A 17,890-nucleotide genomic window follows, 5' to 3' on the forward strand; every position below is an offset into this window, starting at 1 on the left:
ATTAATGAATATTTAGAATGATGCTCTTCAATATATGTTCCACTTTTGTAACATGCATATGTTCTATATATGTTTCTTCTTATAATTAAATTTTCTTTAATCAAAAAGCATTTGCATAAAACGTTAAGTGGACGGTGAAAGATGAAGGAAAACGGATTTATATTTGTCAATGATTGAATGGAATTTTTTATATGCTCATAAAATAAATATGCATGCCTTTTCATGTCTATTTTTGAGTATTAAGAGAAATGCAAAAATAAAGCATAAGAAGAATAAAAATCAATTTTTTTAACTCCATCAGTAAGATTTTAATTTTAACACTTAAACTAATATTTCTTTCAAACAAGAAAAAAAATATATATTTAATTTTATTTCTTTCGCGTATGCGACAAAATTTTCAGTTTTAATGCCCTTGATTTTTTTTTCGGAAAAGAATCAAACTTTTACCTGACATTATCAAATTAATACTTTGGCATGCATCAAGTAGCAAAAGATTGTAACATTGAAGACATAATGATATTAAAGTTGCTTTTAAAATATCACAAAAATAAATTTAATCTTACCGATGTCTTTTGAGGGAGGGGGAGCAGAGCTTATATTTCTAAATGTGGAAACAACTCTTTAACAGAAGATGTGAAATATCTGCTGATGTAATCATGGTAGATTAATAAAATTTTTTCATGTGCAGTTTATTCATGTCAGCAAAAAATTGTATTGCCTTTGAATTTTGTTTTTTAAACAATTTTAAATCTATAAACAATCCTTTACGAACACTGTTATGAACTTTTAATGTACATTATTACTTTTAAATAGATGGTTTTAATTTCCTTATGCGATGACCGATAGAAAGCGTAATGTCTGCTCTTTTTTTTCTCCTTCCGTGTTTGTACATGATCCGTTTTTTTAAGAGCTGGCGATTTTGTATGGAACAATGATTGATGAATGCTGTTTCACTTTAAAGGAAGCGAAAGTTTTTAAACGTCTGTCCTATTTTGTCCTCACCGTTCTTCATTTGGGCCGTTATAATTTGTTCTACTCGGAAAAAATTAAGTAGTTCATGTGCCTGATTTAACAACTCGTTTAATTTCTTTAAGTTAAAAGTTCTTTATCTTGTTTACTGTATCGGAAGGTGTTATCAATTCATCTAATTTTTCATTTCTTGATCTTCCTGCTTGATTTATTGTTTGATTCTGTATTGTATATTATAACCTAGGCATTCTACAGAATGACAAATACTTTATAGGTAAAGTATGAAAGAGTCATTCATCATCCAATAATCCTGTGTTCCTTCTTAGTAGTCATCTTGGCTGTGTGTTTTTTTAAATCTCTTATTAACTTCCTGTTAATAAATGTTACGGTTTTTGCCACATTAGCTGACATTTTGGACAATTCAATGTAAAATCATTGTTGCATGTCCGTCGATTATGATTCCTTTTCTTGTATTAAATCTTGCTCTTCCATTTGTATACAATACATTATAGACCTAACTTTTTGTTGAATCCACTCCGGTATGGATATCGTGCATTTTAACACTCCTAAACATACTATAAAATTCAAATGGCAAATTATAAAGTGAACGTTGATTCATGTGCCTAAGCATATGATCTTGTGCATAGCGCTTGGTCATTGGAGCAACATGAAAGCAAAACTAGATCTAAAAGTTATCTAAAAAGAAAAGGCGAAAAAAAAAAATCAAAAGAACAAAAGCGAGTCTTGCATGGGGAAAAAGAGAGAGAGAGAGAGAAAAAAAAAAAAAGGTGGGGGAGGTATCGCACAGTTTAATGTGCACTAAGCCTGATATACAGTCGGAGAAGCCCAGTTACCTCTAAACTGAATGGAAGGAGATTTTCGTTTTCATCTTCGGCTGCTGCGGTGTTAGAGAATTTTTATGCTTTTTGAGGCTGGGTTTTATGCAGCATCAACTTGCATACCTTCTACTTATTGATTCATTTGAACTTGAATGATTGAATAATGTGATGCATTACAGCATCTGAATTGTTATCTTCATTAATTCATTTTCTTTCTTTCTTTTTTTCCATTTTTGTTGTTTATCAAACTCTTAATGTGGAAAAATAGCTAAATAAGTTTAAAAATGAAGAGCAAGCTTTTACAATAATTTCAGGAGGGGCACTGCAGTTCTAATGGGCAAACCTCCACAGGGTGATGTTAAGACAAAGGTTTCTTTGAAAAATATAATTCATTTTCTTTAAACAAAGCTATATATGAAGTGTATGGGTCGGAAAATTCATAAGCATATAAATTGGCAAATTGTAAAGATTTGGGAGAAAATGTATCAATTCTGCGCAGCTTGCCAAATTTCTTTATCTTTCATGGACCTTTCTCTTCTTGTTAGTAACTCCTTTTCAGCACTTGTAATATAAATGATTCAAATTCTTATTTGCTACAAAGTTAAAGAAGTTAAAGCCCTTTGTCTTCATTCAAATCTCTTGCTGATCAAACTGACCTTTCATGAGTCACCAAAGAAAAATGTAAATAGAACTATTTCCCAAAGCATAAACTCCACCCTTCCTAGAAAAACTAACTTAGCAATAATTTTAAAAATGTGGATGAATGCTTATTATTATTATTGAAAATCACATTTTTGTTTTGCTAAATGAAATTGTTTGAAAAATGTGTGTGCATATGTGATTATTTAAAAATTTTATCATTAGTAAAATACTAATTTTTTATAATTTTTTTTAAAATTTTTCTTTTTGCATCGCTAATGAAATTGTTATAAAATAAGATTGTGTATCATATTTGCACCCTGTTTATCCAAAATTATGTTGAATTTTTGAAAATTTTGAGCTGATAAGAAGACAAGGAAGTACAATTGAATTAAGTTGTAAATAATTGAAAAATAATCGTTCATGACCCCACTGTTCGATGCAATTTAGCATCCAAATCTTTTAGAGTGAATATCTGTTTATTTCATCTTGAAACACATACCACACTAAATATTGCATATATTTTAAGATGAAATAAAACGATTCCCTGAACTTAACCATTTTTTAAATTTAATTAACATTGAATCTATTTTTGTTTAGTGCAAATTTTTGAAACAGTCGTTTTGTTAATCCGAATAGCCACCTTGCTGCCCGTGCTTAGCCTGGTTTATTCGATCTATCCCTTAAGTCTTAATCTCAAAGCAGAAGAGGGAAATACTGCTATCCATTTCTATTTTCATCTCATATAATTGTATGCTATATATATATAAAATATATATAACTTTATAATTATTATATATATAACTTTATATATATAATATATATAAACTTTAAGCATCCTTCTAAAAAGTTTATAGGGTATGCTCAATAAAGACATTTGCGAACAAAGTTGATTTAAAACCTGTGATAACCATTAAGCTATTGTACAATTTTTACTTCAAATCGCAAGTATTTATTATTGTAAGAAAAAAAAAACTTTTAGATATATAAGTTGTTGTATTAGAAAGAGCAAAGATTATATTTAATGGGAGATATTTGTTAAAATTCAAATGTTTATACTGTGTACCATTCTTAATTGCATGTTGCAACTAAATTCCTCTTTAATCTGTTTTGTTCCCTAAAAGAATTTGTGGTATACAAAACGTGTATTCTCTCCCCCTTTCTTAGAAATATTTGTGCCATTTTTGTTTATTGCTTTTTTCTTTTCTTCTTTAGAATTTCTGATGCAACACAGAAGGAAAATCTAGGTATAATTGTTCAGTACAAGGTCAAAGTCAAGTTATGTCTTGGACCACTTGGAGGGTAAGTTAATGCATAATCATAATACTTGAAAGCTAGTAGTTAATCATGATAAACCAGTCAACTGCTTTCTATAATGATTCCCTTTGCAATCGGTTAAAAAAACTATAAAAGAAAGAGAATTGAAGCATCGTAACAGAAAATGGCTAATTTTGTGTAAAGTACAAGGTCAGAAAAAATAATAAGTAATAATTTTCGAAGATTTATAAATAATTCCGAAATAAATAAATGATGTGTAGTGTGTAAATTTTCAAATAGAAAATGAGTAAAATAAAAATAAAGTGTTTTAAGATATAAGGAAATCCCGTGTCATTGTGAAATTCAGTGAACTTTTTAAAAAAATAGATACTTTGATGACTTCCAAATGAAAGGTTAGTTACTCTAAATATGTAAAAATGGTAATAATTATTTAATTTTGAACAACAAAAAAAAAATGATAACGCGATCATCAAATGACCTCATAATGATCAAAAAAGAGTCGAATGATATACTATTGAAAACATACATTAAAATTTGTAGATAACCATATCTGCCATGCTTTTATGAAACTATTTCTAGGCTACTAGTAATATTGTACTAGGTCTATTTTAAATCCTATATATGTTTTAAATATTATATATGTGTTTGACATCATGCTTTTGAGAATTTTACATCTTTTATGAAATACTGATAGCATTTCAAAATGTATAGTGTTTAAAAATTATAAACTATGAATAGCATTGAAATTAAAAGTACTAGGTGTTAAAGCCACTAAATCCATCCACCACCATTCTGCTCTTCCCTTCTCTGAAGGGAAGGCAGAAAAGGGGTATGACTGCCGCAAGTGGACAGGAGAGTGGGTTGCCGTAGTGTACGCTTCATGATTAAAAAAAAAATAGAAACGGGGTTGTTGCCTCTTACCCTCAAAGCTAAAACAGGCAGAATAAAGATATAAATAGATATTGACCTTGAATCCTACGCATGCGTTGAAAGTAAAGTCCGTAACTCACACTTTCTATGTAGTAGGACTTCGAACACGTGTGCACTATTTTGTTGCTGTATTTGTTATGGTAGAGAAAATGGAGATTTAAAATTGCATTTAATCTCCTACAACGCTCAATAAAACTCACAATTCATACTCCATCACACTCGGTTATAAAAAAAAATGTCTTCATTTTTAACACATTCAAGGACATCAGACACAGCTGAAAGCTAATTTTCTACAAATTCGTGTGCGGGCCGTAAAATTTTTTTCATAAACTACTTTCAACTTTGCATAAGTTTCAACACAAGTATCACCAAGTTTTTGGCAAAATTTGATGCAGTTTCTGTGATCAGCTTTCTTTAACAAATGCAATGGGAACAGAATGCGCACGTCAGTGTTCAATGTATTGTACAAAGCTCTGTTGTACAGAAGATGCAGTAACTATGACCTTATAACTTCTTGTACATACTTATGATAATCAGGATCAATATTTGTCAAGTGTCTTTATTCTATGTGTTTTAGTCTTTACGGAAAGACAACGGTCCCATTACTTTTTGAATATATGAAAAATTGTTTAATTATGAATCTGCTTGCAAAGTAATAAGTAACTTATGTCAAGTAAAGTGAAAGTGTCATTTTAAGGTAGTAAATTATTGTTATTAAAAGAAAGCTACGTAGAAATTATTTAATATAGAATTCTTAAAGCTATAAATTAGAATTATTATGCAAAGTTTGTTTTGTATAGTTCAAGATTTATCATCTGAATGTTTCAATTATTCTCTTAGGGAAAGATGCATTCGTATTGAATGCAAGACTGTATTGTAAATTATTGAAGTTTATCTTAAAGACATAAGAATATTTTTGAAATACATGTTAGAAGGCGCTATTATAACCGAAAAATGTTTTTATTGAATGATTGATGGAAAATTCATCAGTGAAGGATGATGCATGTCCATGTATACTTATTCTCAAAATTTATCTTAAGTTATGTGATTAATTTGAAAGGGTTTTGAAAACTCATCCTCTTTCTCTAAAGATGAATTTTGTAATAAAATTAAATCAAACTCCAAATTAATTAAAAATTAAGCCTTTTGATTTTCCATTTGAATCATTTTTGCTACCAGACTCAGATTTATTGCAGTAAAAGCCTTAATATTAATTTTGTGGCATGCAATTGCTATTTATGCATCAAAGTATTATACATCACATGTATATTTCAAGATTTATGCGTAGGTATTATGATAGGGGCCAATATGCTTTTGCCTTCCTGTATATGAAGCAATCATCCTTGCTTTTATAATATGTCTTTGTAAAAAATACAGTAGATCCAATGTGTGTGGCGCACATTAATTTTTAAGATATCAAATTTTATAAGCATCTAGAATATATTGAGCTGCTTCTTGCTTTCTTCGCATCACTTAGCATTCTTCTCTATAACAGGGGGTCTACAAACTTTCCAGCCTTCTTGCCATATTGATTACTCCAATATATTCCGAGGGCCAAAACCGTTTTACTTTTCCTGTCATTATTTATAATCTCTAGAGTACGACTTAACATCTGGTTTCAAACGAAGAAATAGGTGCTGATAGAACCCTCTATCAGCTCATAGTACATTCGAAAGCAAGTATAAACAGGCTAGCGGCGCGACCGCGAATAAGCTCTAAGGTCGACGAAGCTACTAACAACCTTCATAACACACATATGGCGCCACCAAAAAACTCAAAAAGATTAAAACACCATCATGTGATAATATCACGAATCCTGCTAATACAAAAATTCTTGGAAGTTGCTGACTTCCCAACGCGATGGAAGACAGCAATGGTGGTCCCTATTTTGAAGTCGGGAAATGACCCCCACAAAACTTTCTAGCTACAGGCCAATATCACCACTTTCTTCCTTAAGCAAAATTGCAGAAAGTGTAATATTAAAACGACTTAAGAAACACCTAGTAGATAACAACATTCTATGTTCTGAACAATTTGGGTTTCGACCAAACCTCACAAGGACGCATCAACTCGTCAAGGTAGTTGAATACATCACGGAAGGATTTGCTAATAAAAAAAAAAACTGGAGTTGTTTTCCTTAACATTCAGAAAGCATTTGCTCGAGTATAGATAAGTGGTCTCATTTTTAAGTTGATTGAGTATCAAATTCCAGGTTATCTGATCCAAATAATCGATTCTTTTCTCACCGATTGTTCCTTTAAAGTCAGGGTCTCACGAAAAGGGTCAGGTTCAAGTCAGGGTCTCACGAACTCTCAGACACCAAAAATATTAAGGTAAGAGTAACAAAGTGATCCAACTTGGGACCTCTGCTATTCTTTTTTGATACAAATGATATGGCCAAGCAATTTAACACTGTTATGTTTGTTTGCAGATGACACAGCAATACTGGCCAAAACCAAAAGAGGTACATTTCGCGCTAAATAAACATCTGCACAAACCGGAGGATTGGTTTCAGAAATGAAAAATAAAAATCTATGCCTCCTAAACCGAAGCTGTAATGTATCACAAGGCCCATAAGCAGCTGACTTTCCCCAAACTTACTTTAAAAAATAACCTCACGCTGTGGTCTCAGGAAGCAAAATATTTGGGCATAATCTTAGATTGGAAATTAACTTGGAGAAAACACTTTATTTACATTAAGGAAAAGTTAAGAGCGCAGTCGCATAAATTTCCCCCCTTATTCGGCCGAAACTCAAAATTGCATAGGTCATGACTATAGGGCATCCATTACCCTCATATGCATGTCCTATCTGGAGTCATGCCGCCAAATACAATATCAAAATCGTACAACAGCATAACCAAATTTTAAGACACATATGTAAAGCACAACGATTCATGAGAACTGCGGTCCTGTGCAAAGCACAGCGTTATAATACTTTTATAGATGCCATTAAAAAGACTCCCCACTAACTTTTTCAATAACCTGGACAAAAATGATAACGAAGCCCTCTTAATAATTAGTAAATACACTCCTGATCCTAAAATTAAAAGAAATGTGTTGTCCATTCAACGAACTTACATATCTAAAAACAAGTGCCCCGCTTTCTAATTTTTCGCTGCACCCACACGCCAAAGCAAGCAGTTTGATTTCTCCAGCAACTAACAATAGTTTGTCTGCAGCAAAAAAAAAAAAAAAAAAAAAAAAAAAAAAAACCTTAATCTACAAACTGCTACAATCTCTCGAGATTCACTGCACTTCCATCCTCTCCACCTGGAAGGACGAAACCCTATTGGCTGAAAATATCTCACCCTTACCCAGGCCTCCTGCTCCTCCCAGGATCCCTACTTCGCTCATTCCACTCTCTAATGCAGGGCAGTTACAATGCCAAACCTTGAAGAGCACCAGGACTTTGGAGGTAACCTTACTATGCAAGGCGGGTGCTCCTGTTATACTTCAATTAACCACGAGTCAGTCTGCCTTGGGAAAGCAAAGGAAATTAAACTATCTGTTGTGAAATAAAATAATGCGTAACCCCCATTTAAAAGTGTGTGTTTTGTATGTGAAAAGATTTTGTGCGTAATCTACTAGCATGGAGAAGAATCGAAAAATAGACAGTGAATGCAGAACATTCAAAGATCAAAGGAGCTATTAATATTTTGTGATTGAGTCCAGTAATATGGCGCTATATTTGATTTGCAGAGAAACCATAGCTATTCTCAAGGAATATAACATTAAACGTCATTATGAAACGAAACATTTTCAAAATATACATGAAATTTACGGATATAAAAATCTGAATCTTTGAAGCGCGAATTGAATTCGCAGCAAACTTTGTTAGCAAAAGTCAATACTGTACAAGAGGTTGCAACTCGTGCCAACTTTTGTTTGGCTCTTGAAATCACAAAACTTGGAAAATCATTCACCGGTGGAGAAAGGATCAAAGAATGCGTAATTGCAGTAGCCGAAGTAATGTGCCCTGAAAAAGTAAATTTATTTAAAACTGTCAGTTTATCAGCAAACACCGTAGCTCCGAGGGTACAAGACATTGCAGAAAATGTATCATCTCAACTGTCTAACGAAAATGGGCATCTTGAGTGGTTTTCTTTGGCCTTAAATGATTCAATAGATAGATACTGCTCCTGTGTTGATTTTTATTCAAGAAATAGATAAAAGCTGTGAAGTGTATAAAGAACTTCTTGATATTGATAGTATACACGGCACGACTACTGGGAACGATATTCTTTAAGGGAGTTGAAAATGCCATTAATAAAAAGGACCTTCGATGGAAAAACTTGAAATGTATTACAACTGATTATAGAGTCTATAATAATAAAGCAAAGTGTCTTAAAACTCCTTAGTACGTTGAGAAGTAGAAAGCCTTCATATGATTTATATTCACTTGGGGGAACATGCCACAATTAATTTTCAGTAGATGTAAAAAATACAAATGCGTGATGCTCTGCCATCTTTTTCCTCTTCTGCTTTTCTGTGTGAATATATGATTCTTTATGCTTTCCGCCTTACCAAGACATGATGTGACCATAGAATTTTGAAATACCTCATAGAAATTAATTTTTTCGTAAAATAATGCAGAAAATGTGTGTGTGAAAGAATTGGTGATGGCAGGGAATTGCAACTTAAACATTCAAATTAAAAATATCGTATGTATTTTCTGAGGTTTATGCATAGATATTGGGATAGTATGTTTTATTTAGGAGAAGGAACTTTCTTGTAATTTCAAAGAATTCAGATTTGTGATTTTGTTAAATCTCATATCTGATCTTCTTTTTTATTTATTATTGTTATTATTTTTTTTTGAAACATAAAATGATATTATATCTGTCTTTGTTGATAATTCAATAAGCTAAATGAATGGCAGTTCAAAACTAAAGCAGTCCCGCATTATGTGACCCCATTTGGCATCTTTCCAGAAGAATGGGAATGAATGGTTTTGAGTAATTAATCGAAAATACATTTTTCATGCTTTCTGGCTTGCTTTTGTTTAAGCTTCATGGTAGCATTGTTTCATTTTGCTATGCTTATTTCTATTTTCTAATTTAAAAAAGCATATAATATCTCATAAAAAAATCTTTTTTACCTGTAGCTAGATGTACTTATTGTAGTATTAATTGTTATAAAAGCCTCTACAGAGTAAGTAATATCTTTATTTGGTATATGATAAAGGATGAGGGAGAACTCTCGCATTGGATAGGTGTATAGTTTATAGAGACTGACATTATTTCCCCTATAATTGAATCTTTTTGTTTTGGGTATGTGTCTCCTCTCTTTATTTGTACATGTTATCATTTATTTATAATCACAGAAAGCAGCAGCAGCTTAATATAAGGGTTACTTTTCACATGTCTTGTTGTTATTTTAATTATTTTCAAAAATACAATTTGTAAAATGATTCCAGTAAATGTTACATATTTAAAATACGGGAACATCTAATGCAGTTTTTTTTTTAACTTGGAATATATGTAATATAAATTTTTGTCTAATAGTTTATTAATTTTTATGAATTCATTCTAGGATTTTTTTTTTCCTATGCCTGTACTTTGATTAAATGATTTGGTTTAATAGTCATAAATAATCTGAACCATATTAATTTCAATCTTAAATATATTTAGATGCAAGAGTGTACTGATATGCATATTTTCAGTATTTATATAAATAATTAAACTATACTCAAAATGTTTTTAAAATAATAAAAAATGCCTTTTTTTTTTCTTTTTTCTTTTTTTTTTGCTGGGTTTAGTGATTTAGTTGCAGAATTGCCATTTATTCTGATGCATCCTAAGCCAGCAGATGATCCTCCTCCACTACCAGCTAGAAATGCCGGTGCTATAACCAATGCAGGAGATAGTGAAAATCAAGGAATTGATACTGATCTTATTCGTCTTGATACGTAAGTACTTGAAATAACTTTAAATATTTTATTGTAAGATTTGTTAACGTTTCTCTGAGGAAATTAGTTCTTAATTGTTTAAAATTTGTTATATTGTTGAAAAAGATTGTCATTCATTTTGTATTACTTCAAATTTGAAATAAACAGAATTAAATTAGCCATTGATGTTCTGTAAAATTTTGAAGAAAAGGTTTCTTTTAATATTACCTTTAATACTATGTTTTTCAAACTCAATATTTGCGCATCAGCGAAGTTCTACAGTCCTTGGAAATTCTTTGAATTTATTGTACTTGAACCTTAAAAAAACGACTTGATTTTTCATTTGGTCTTTGAAAAATATGCAAAATATACATGCATTATTTTTAGAGTAAAGGAAATCAATTTGTGTATAGATTGGAAAATTCCACCAACAGAAAAAGCATATTGATTCGGGAATGTTGCGATTCATCAATTTCTTCTTTTTATATAGTTTAGAGAAGGAGGGACTGGATGAGGGGAGCAAACAGGATTGCCATGACATTTGTCAAAAGTATCTGCGACAGACTGAACAGCTAGAAATAATATTACCAGTTTTTCTCGTCACTTCAAAAATTAGCAGTGCTGTAAAAAATATTTATCAAGAGATTGCAATTAAAAATGCAACTTTGCCTCGAAATAATCTAAATTGTTTAATTACAAAGCTAGGTATGAAGTTTGTTGCATTTCTAACATATTAAATTCCCAATATATAATACAATTTCTTTATATTTTATCATCAAGAAATTATGTGAATGTTGAAGTGTTGATTCAACTGATAAAATTATCAGTCCACCTCCCTTAGATTTCTTTGCCCACTCAGCTTGATAATGCTCATCCAAAAATGAATATTTGATAATATGTGCTTTAAATGATCTACAACGTTCATTGTGTTTTACATGTAATAATGTATTCCTCATAAAGATTTCAATATAAATAATGTTTTTGAAAATTTCCCATATGCTTTTTTTTTCGAAGAGTGGTCTCTATTGAAAAATTTAAGTATTCAATAAACCAGTTCTGTTTCCATTGAAGCAGTAAGAACAGAAATCTAAACTTAAAAAAAAGGAGGTGGGGGTGGAGACCCAAAGAGAGAAGGGGGGCAAAAAAGGGAGAATTAAGATGCACTTTGAATAGGAGTGAAAAAAGGGAGTGGGGCTTCAGTTGGCCACACTCCAAGCTGAGTCTAGTCTGATTGTAGCCCTAACGCCTATAAATTCAAAAGGAGAAAGGACTGCTTTTGGTCTTCAGACAAATCGCAATTTAGTTGGCGATTTATGTGTCTACATTGATTGCTTGTTGAACAGCCCCAGTTTCATTTCTCTTACTTATTGTTTCATTTCCTGTCTTATTTTTAATTTACTGTTGCTTTCCCCCCCATTTTCGCACATTTCATTTTTACATTTTGATTGTTTTCTAGCATTTTCATTGAAGTGCACACACAAACAAAAACTGCACGCTAACAAAAATTTTGAAGCGGAAAACATTTCAAATTGATAGGATGTTGCCTAATCTTGTCTATAGCCTTTCAGAATCCAAGTGATGCAAGGAGAAAAGTTCGCGGTTTGGTCGCACTTTGGGATTAGAGTTCAGTGTTGGAAGGAATTCGAAACTTCGTATTCTTTTTTCTTTCTCTCTCCCCGCTCTCTTTTCTCTGATCCAGTCAAAAATTATCTGGAATGAAATGATGCAATTCGATCGCAGTTTTGATCGTATGAGAAAAAGATTATTTGCTTTCCGTAAGATAACCATTTTATTTTCGCTATCTTTACAATTTCCTTCATTTGTTAGTTATTTCGATTTCAAATTTGTAAGTTTTTAATCCCTTACATGAAGATGGTGATCATTATTTCTGATAGTTCAATATTTTTGGACATAGATAAGAAACCAAAAGAACAAAAAAAAAAAAAAAAAAAAAAACCAGAAAAGAATAAATTTGAACTTGGGAGAAAAGCAGACTGATTTGTTGGAGAAAATGTAAAAGAAAGGTTGATGTCAGTGGAATAGTGTTGTGCATTTTTTATTATGACTTTAATCAGTACTAATCGCCTCATGCCTGATAATCCCGTTATATTACAATTTGTTGATTCATTAGTTTTAGATCGAATCTCGATTGAGACTTGAATTAGCACTCATGCTGTTAGTCAAAATAATTTTAAAATAATAAAGTTGGTTATATTAACATTCGGATTTGCAGTGGAGAGAAGAAAGAAAATTAAACACCATGAGTAATTTATTGTTTAGATAATCATTTCCCCGAAACTTTTTTTTTTCGGAACTTCAAGTTGCGAGACGTATAATAACGGCGTAATTAACGAAAATAGTTTTGCTTGTGCATTGTATCAAAAAGGTAGTGTAATTAAGGCCCAGCTCATAATAATGCTATGATCTTCGGCTTTAATAAACCTATTATAGTTTAAACATTTTTTTAAATTTTTTTCAAAAGTACACAAAGTAAACTTTTGTTTTGAAGTATACAAAGAAAAAGTATTGTTAGCGCAATATATATATATATATATATATATATATATATATATATATATAATATATAATCTCGAGATTTTGACGAATTATCATTCCCAAGTTCGAAAAACACCTTCATGACCTCCCTGAGCCTGAAAAACATATTTTTGGAATTTTATCGGTTTATCTGTGAACATTGTTACCTCAAATGTGCTTTAAGCTAAATGAATGAAATTTTGCGCGTGGTCTTTCCACGAAATAGTAGATTTCTATCAAATTTAATCTGTGTGAGTAAGTTTCTGAAGGCCGATCCAGCTAGTTTCTTCTTCATACGTCAATCTTACTACGGGTTGTGAAAGTATAAATTTCACTGATAGTTTTCCAGCTAGTGTTTGCTGATAATATTCAAAGTTATTTTAAACTGCATTTAAAATATTGCGCAATATCAGAATCTATGATTAATTTATTGTAAATAAAATGTTAAACTAAAATTAAATTATTTTTCCATTTCTCGACGAACTTTTTATTGAATAAGAAAGTATCAGGCATATTGCTTATATTTTCCTTAAGCATTTTGTTTGTTTGTTTGCATATGCTTTATTTTTCTGAGTACTTCCCCCCCCCCTTTTTTTTTTCTGCGTATCTTTAAGAAGCTTCCTACAATAAGTAAAACTCTTCTGAATAATATAATACTAAACACATTAAACTGAAATATATTTCTTCGATATTTCTCAAAATAATATATAAAAAAGAAATATACTACATTTTTCTTACACGATTTAATATAAGGGTCGTTTCAGAAACCCAAGACTCTCCCTTTTGGATGAATAAATAATAGTAGCGCGTTTTCATATTCCTTTGTTTTTGACCTTGCCTTGTTCCATCAGACGCGTTTTCTGCATTTTTTCTTTCCTTGTCATTTTGATCCGCACTGCTTTAGTTCGAAACGTATATTTGATCTTAGTTTGGCTATTTCATTTTTTATTATTTATCTGCGGTTATTACTCTTTCTTATTTCCATTGATAATCAAAATTTACTACACTGTTAAATAAAATATCAATATCCTCTTCCATCTTTCATCTCATTTCAGTTAAGGTAAAATCAATTCCTTCTGGCGCATGGGCAATAGCGCGGAGGTTTTCCTTATCTGAAAATAGAGAGTACAGTACACTCCCGATTATCCGCGGAATTGGGTGGCGCGACCGCCGCGGATAACAAAAATCGCGAATAATCCGAAAAAAGCTAAAAACGAGTATAGCAAAAAAGAAAACAGTCATTCCAACTTTGAAAAATCGTTTTATGTACAATAAAACGTAAAATAAATAGCAGAAAATGTTTAACTAACGCTTCATATTTTAGTATATCACTCAAAACTAACTTAAAATCCATTTTGTTAATGAAAACAGAAAAGTGCTTTGTATTTACGAGAGGCGTCAAGGATACACAGAAAAATTAATACATATGTACTGTTTTAATACTGTAATGTATTATGTAATTACAAAAGCATAACTGTAAAACTGCACCCTTTTGAAAAAATCAGTCAAAAAAGAAAAAAAAAAAAAAACTTTGTGCGGCAGGCGCGGATAATCCGCACCGCGGATAATCGGGAGTCTACTGTATATGAAACTGATAAAAATTTATAGAATTCATTCATTCCATCTTTTTTAACATTCTAATGGGAACAATTTTTTATGCAATAAAAAATTTAGTGATAAGAACGAAATTTCTACTTTTCTTTGTATAATATAAATTGGTTAATTATTCTGCCCATGTGCAGGTGATTTTTTATTGTGTTTAGCAAGCTAAAAGTTATTGGATTTTGCTATCGCTGAATAATTTATTTTAATGCTATACCACCTACTTTTAATGTAAAAGTGCATACTATTATTGCCAATATTTTCTTACGGCTGTTTTTATATTTAATGTTAGTAAATGATAACTTTCTGTTATCATTATATGGTAATATTATTCAGTCTTAATTTGGGTGTTAGTAAACAGTTTAAATAAAGAAGATTACTCTAAAAGAAAATAGATTTTATTTTTAAATATATTTTGTTAGTATGCATGTGATTTTATATTGCATCTTTCATGAATAAATTTGGATTGTCAGTTCTCAGAAAAACCCATCCGGACAAGCTCACGTCTTCTAGTATTTTGTATAAGTTGATTTGTATGTCTACAAAAATTATGCTTATCTAAGACCTAATGATAAAAAATGAATTTTTGCCTTGTTTTCTAAACGCAATTTTTTATTCTTCATTGATTTTCATAAGATAAAATAGAACGCTATTTTTGACACACTATTAAAAATGCACTTTAATACATAAGAGAAAAATAAAACAATATTATTCTGAAGATTTTGAATACTTCCGAAAAAAGTGAAGGATTTTTTTTTTCTCAGAAAAACTTTAAATAACAGGTAAAAGTCAGGGAAAATCAAACAGAAGTGCTGGCCACTTTGGATGGATATTTGATGAAACGATGAAAACGATTTGAATTTCAGAACTATACTATACAGTCCTTCTAATGTCCTATACTTCGACATTAGAAGTGGGGAAAAATGTTTTTTTTAATTGCCAAAATTCACGGAAAATTCGCAAGACTCTTAAATTGGTATCATTAAAAAGATGTTTTTAATTTTTAAATGGTGTAGAATTCATTTTTGCGCAATATTTTCGAAAGTAATTGCTGGAAAACGCCGAAATTATGCTTAATTTTTAATTAATTAAAATTCTAATGAGATTTTTTAAAAATCGTCCTGAGGTGCACATTACATTCCCACGCTCCAAAGTATATTTTTGCCAAGTTTAGTCTCTCTAAGTCAAACTATTTGGCCAAGTAGAGCGTCATTACACAGACACACTTTTATCTTTTTTTTTTATTAGTAGAGATGATAGAAAAGGATTTGGTGCAATAACTGTTTATATAAAAGCAAGAAGCACATGAAAAAGGTGTTTACAAAAAAATACAAACTATTTCTTACCAAGCAATTTTTTTCTCGAGTCGATCATTATTTTTAACATCGGCAACAATAACAAATCACTCCTATACAATTAATGTTAAAAAAATGTACATGAAAAGTACTCCAGTAATTTTATGTATTTTTACAAATTACATGAAAGTATTTAAAGAAAAAAATATTTAAAAAAAATGAAAGATAAGTTTATAATTCTTGAAATATGATTCATTCATTAGTAAAAGAAGTAAAAAGAAGAAAAAAGTATTCTTTTTGGAACACTGCTAGATTGAGAGATGAGGAATTATTCTAAATACTAAATCACAGCTGGTTTAAAACCAGTTTCTGAAGTAAGTGTTATGTAACACTTACTTAAGAAGAAAGCTTAATATGGCACTGGCTGAGGGTAGAATTAATCTTTCTTTTTTTTAAGGGGCCTTTAGGTAAGGCAAGTTTTGGGTGCCCTCTTTTCCCTTCCCTAACTTAAAAACTACATATTTTTTAATTCATTTTATTTAATAACATATAAATAGTTTTGTGTAACAAATTTCTACATACTGAAATAAACCTTTTAAATATGAACTGCTTTCTGAAGAGTTGGTTTTAATATCTTGCTTATAAATTTACATTCATCATGTAAATTTCAAAGTAATTTAATACAAATTTTTAAAAAATAACATTTTCAAATCAATTTAAATTATTTTTTAATTATTAGATCGGGCGTTTTTAAACATTATAAAGCATCATATGTAAAGTATAATAATACAACATAATATAATATTTACAAAAAGTAATTATTTAGGAATTTTGTTGGAATAATGTTCCAAAATTTAAACAATACTTCTATTTCATCTGAATAAATTCCGAATTTACGGGACTTATAATTCAAAGAAAGAACGAAATGAAATTGCTTTGAAATTACCACAAAAACGATATTGAACATGCGTGTATATTATTATGGCCCAGTATACAGTTGCTTAAAAATAAATATTGATTTAACATAAAATATAATATTAAATTATATCATAGAATTAAATGTTCTAGAAAAAATTGCTTTCACAAAAAAATTGTGTTCTACATTGTTTCATAGTATTCAGTTTTCTTTAAATCAAGTATTAGCTACTAGTTAAACATATATTTTTCTTTGCGTAAGAATTTGACATTCTTTTTGATCATTTACCTTCATAAATTTATAGAAGCTTTCTTGATTTGCAATTCAATTTCGTTTTAGAATCTCGTTTTGTATGTAGTAGAAACCAAAAGTAGGTACAGCATAAGTAGTGGTTAACCAATCTCGCACCTTTTCTGTACCCACCAAGACGGCGAGAACCAACCGCCTTACTGGAAGTTTCTCATTTGCACATCTAAGATGTTCCCTGGAGGAGGCTGTATTTAATAAGATTATAGGCAACAGCATTAGAAAATAAATTATCTTTATGAATACATTTTATAATATTTTTCACATAAGCATGAAAATTTTGTTGCAATTCGAAAACTTTAGATACAAGATTATGGAAATAGCAAAATATTTAAAAAGTTACTAATGGATTGAGGATGTAATCTCAACTGCTTCTCGGGGATATCTCATATAATAGTTGATGAGATATCTTTGATAGTTAATGAGGCTGATTGAAAGCAACGTTTAACAAATTCTCTTAATTCTCAAAAAGTTTGTTTCACACACACAAAAAAATTTTAGTCTAATATCATGAGTTATATATATATGATTATGAAATGTTATTATATAATTAGTCATGATGTTGAAATGGTTGCAGTGAAACACTTGTTAGAGAAAAAAAAGTAAGCTGTATCGATGATTACTTTGTTCTTGTCAAATCTATTGGTGACGATGGTAAAGAATCAATTCCTAGTAGTTATGGAAAATATCGTT

General features: G+C 30.5%; 1 protein-coding gene across 2 annotated transcripts in view; it reads left to right on the plus strand.

The window, feature by feature from the left end:
• The window catches only part of LOC129959077 (arrestin red cell-like), a 104,370-nt gene that overhangs the window by 77,954 nt on the left and 8,526 nt on the right, over window positions 1–17,890 (plus strand). For both annotated transcript variants that reach the window (XM_056071874.1, XM_056071876.1), the window contains exons 11-12: window positions 3,663–3,749; window positions 10,415–10,564. In XM_056071874.1, the coding sequence (XP_055927849.1) occupies window positions 3,663–3,749; window positions 10,415–10,564 (237 nt within the window). The remainder of the gene's footprint in view (window positions 1–3,662; window positions 3,750–10,414; window positions 10,565–17,890) is intronic.

This window comes from Argiope bruennichi, chromosome X1 (assembly GCF_947563725.1).
Source record: "Argiope bruennichi chromosome X1, qqArgBrue1.1, whole genome shotgun sequence".
Classification (NCBI taxonomy): Eukaryota; Metazoa; Arthropoda; class Arachnida; order Araneae; family Araneidae; genus Argiope; species Argiope bruennichi.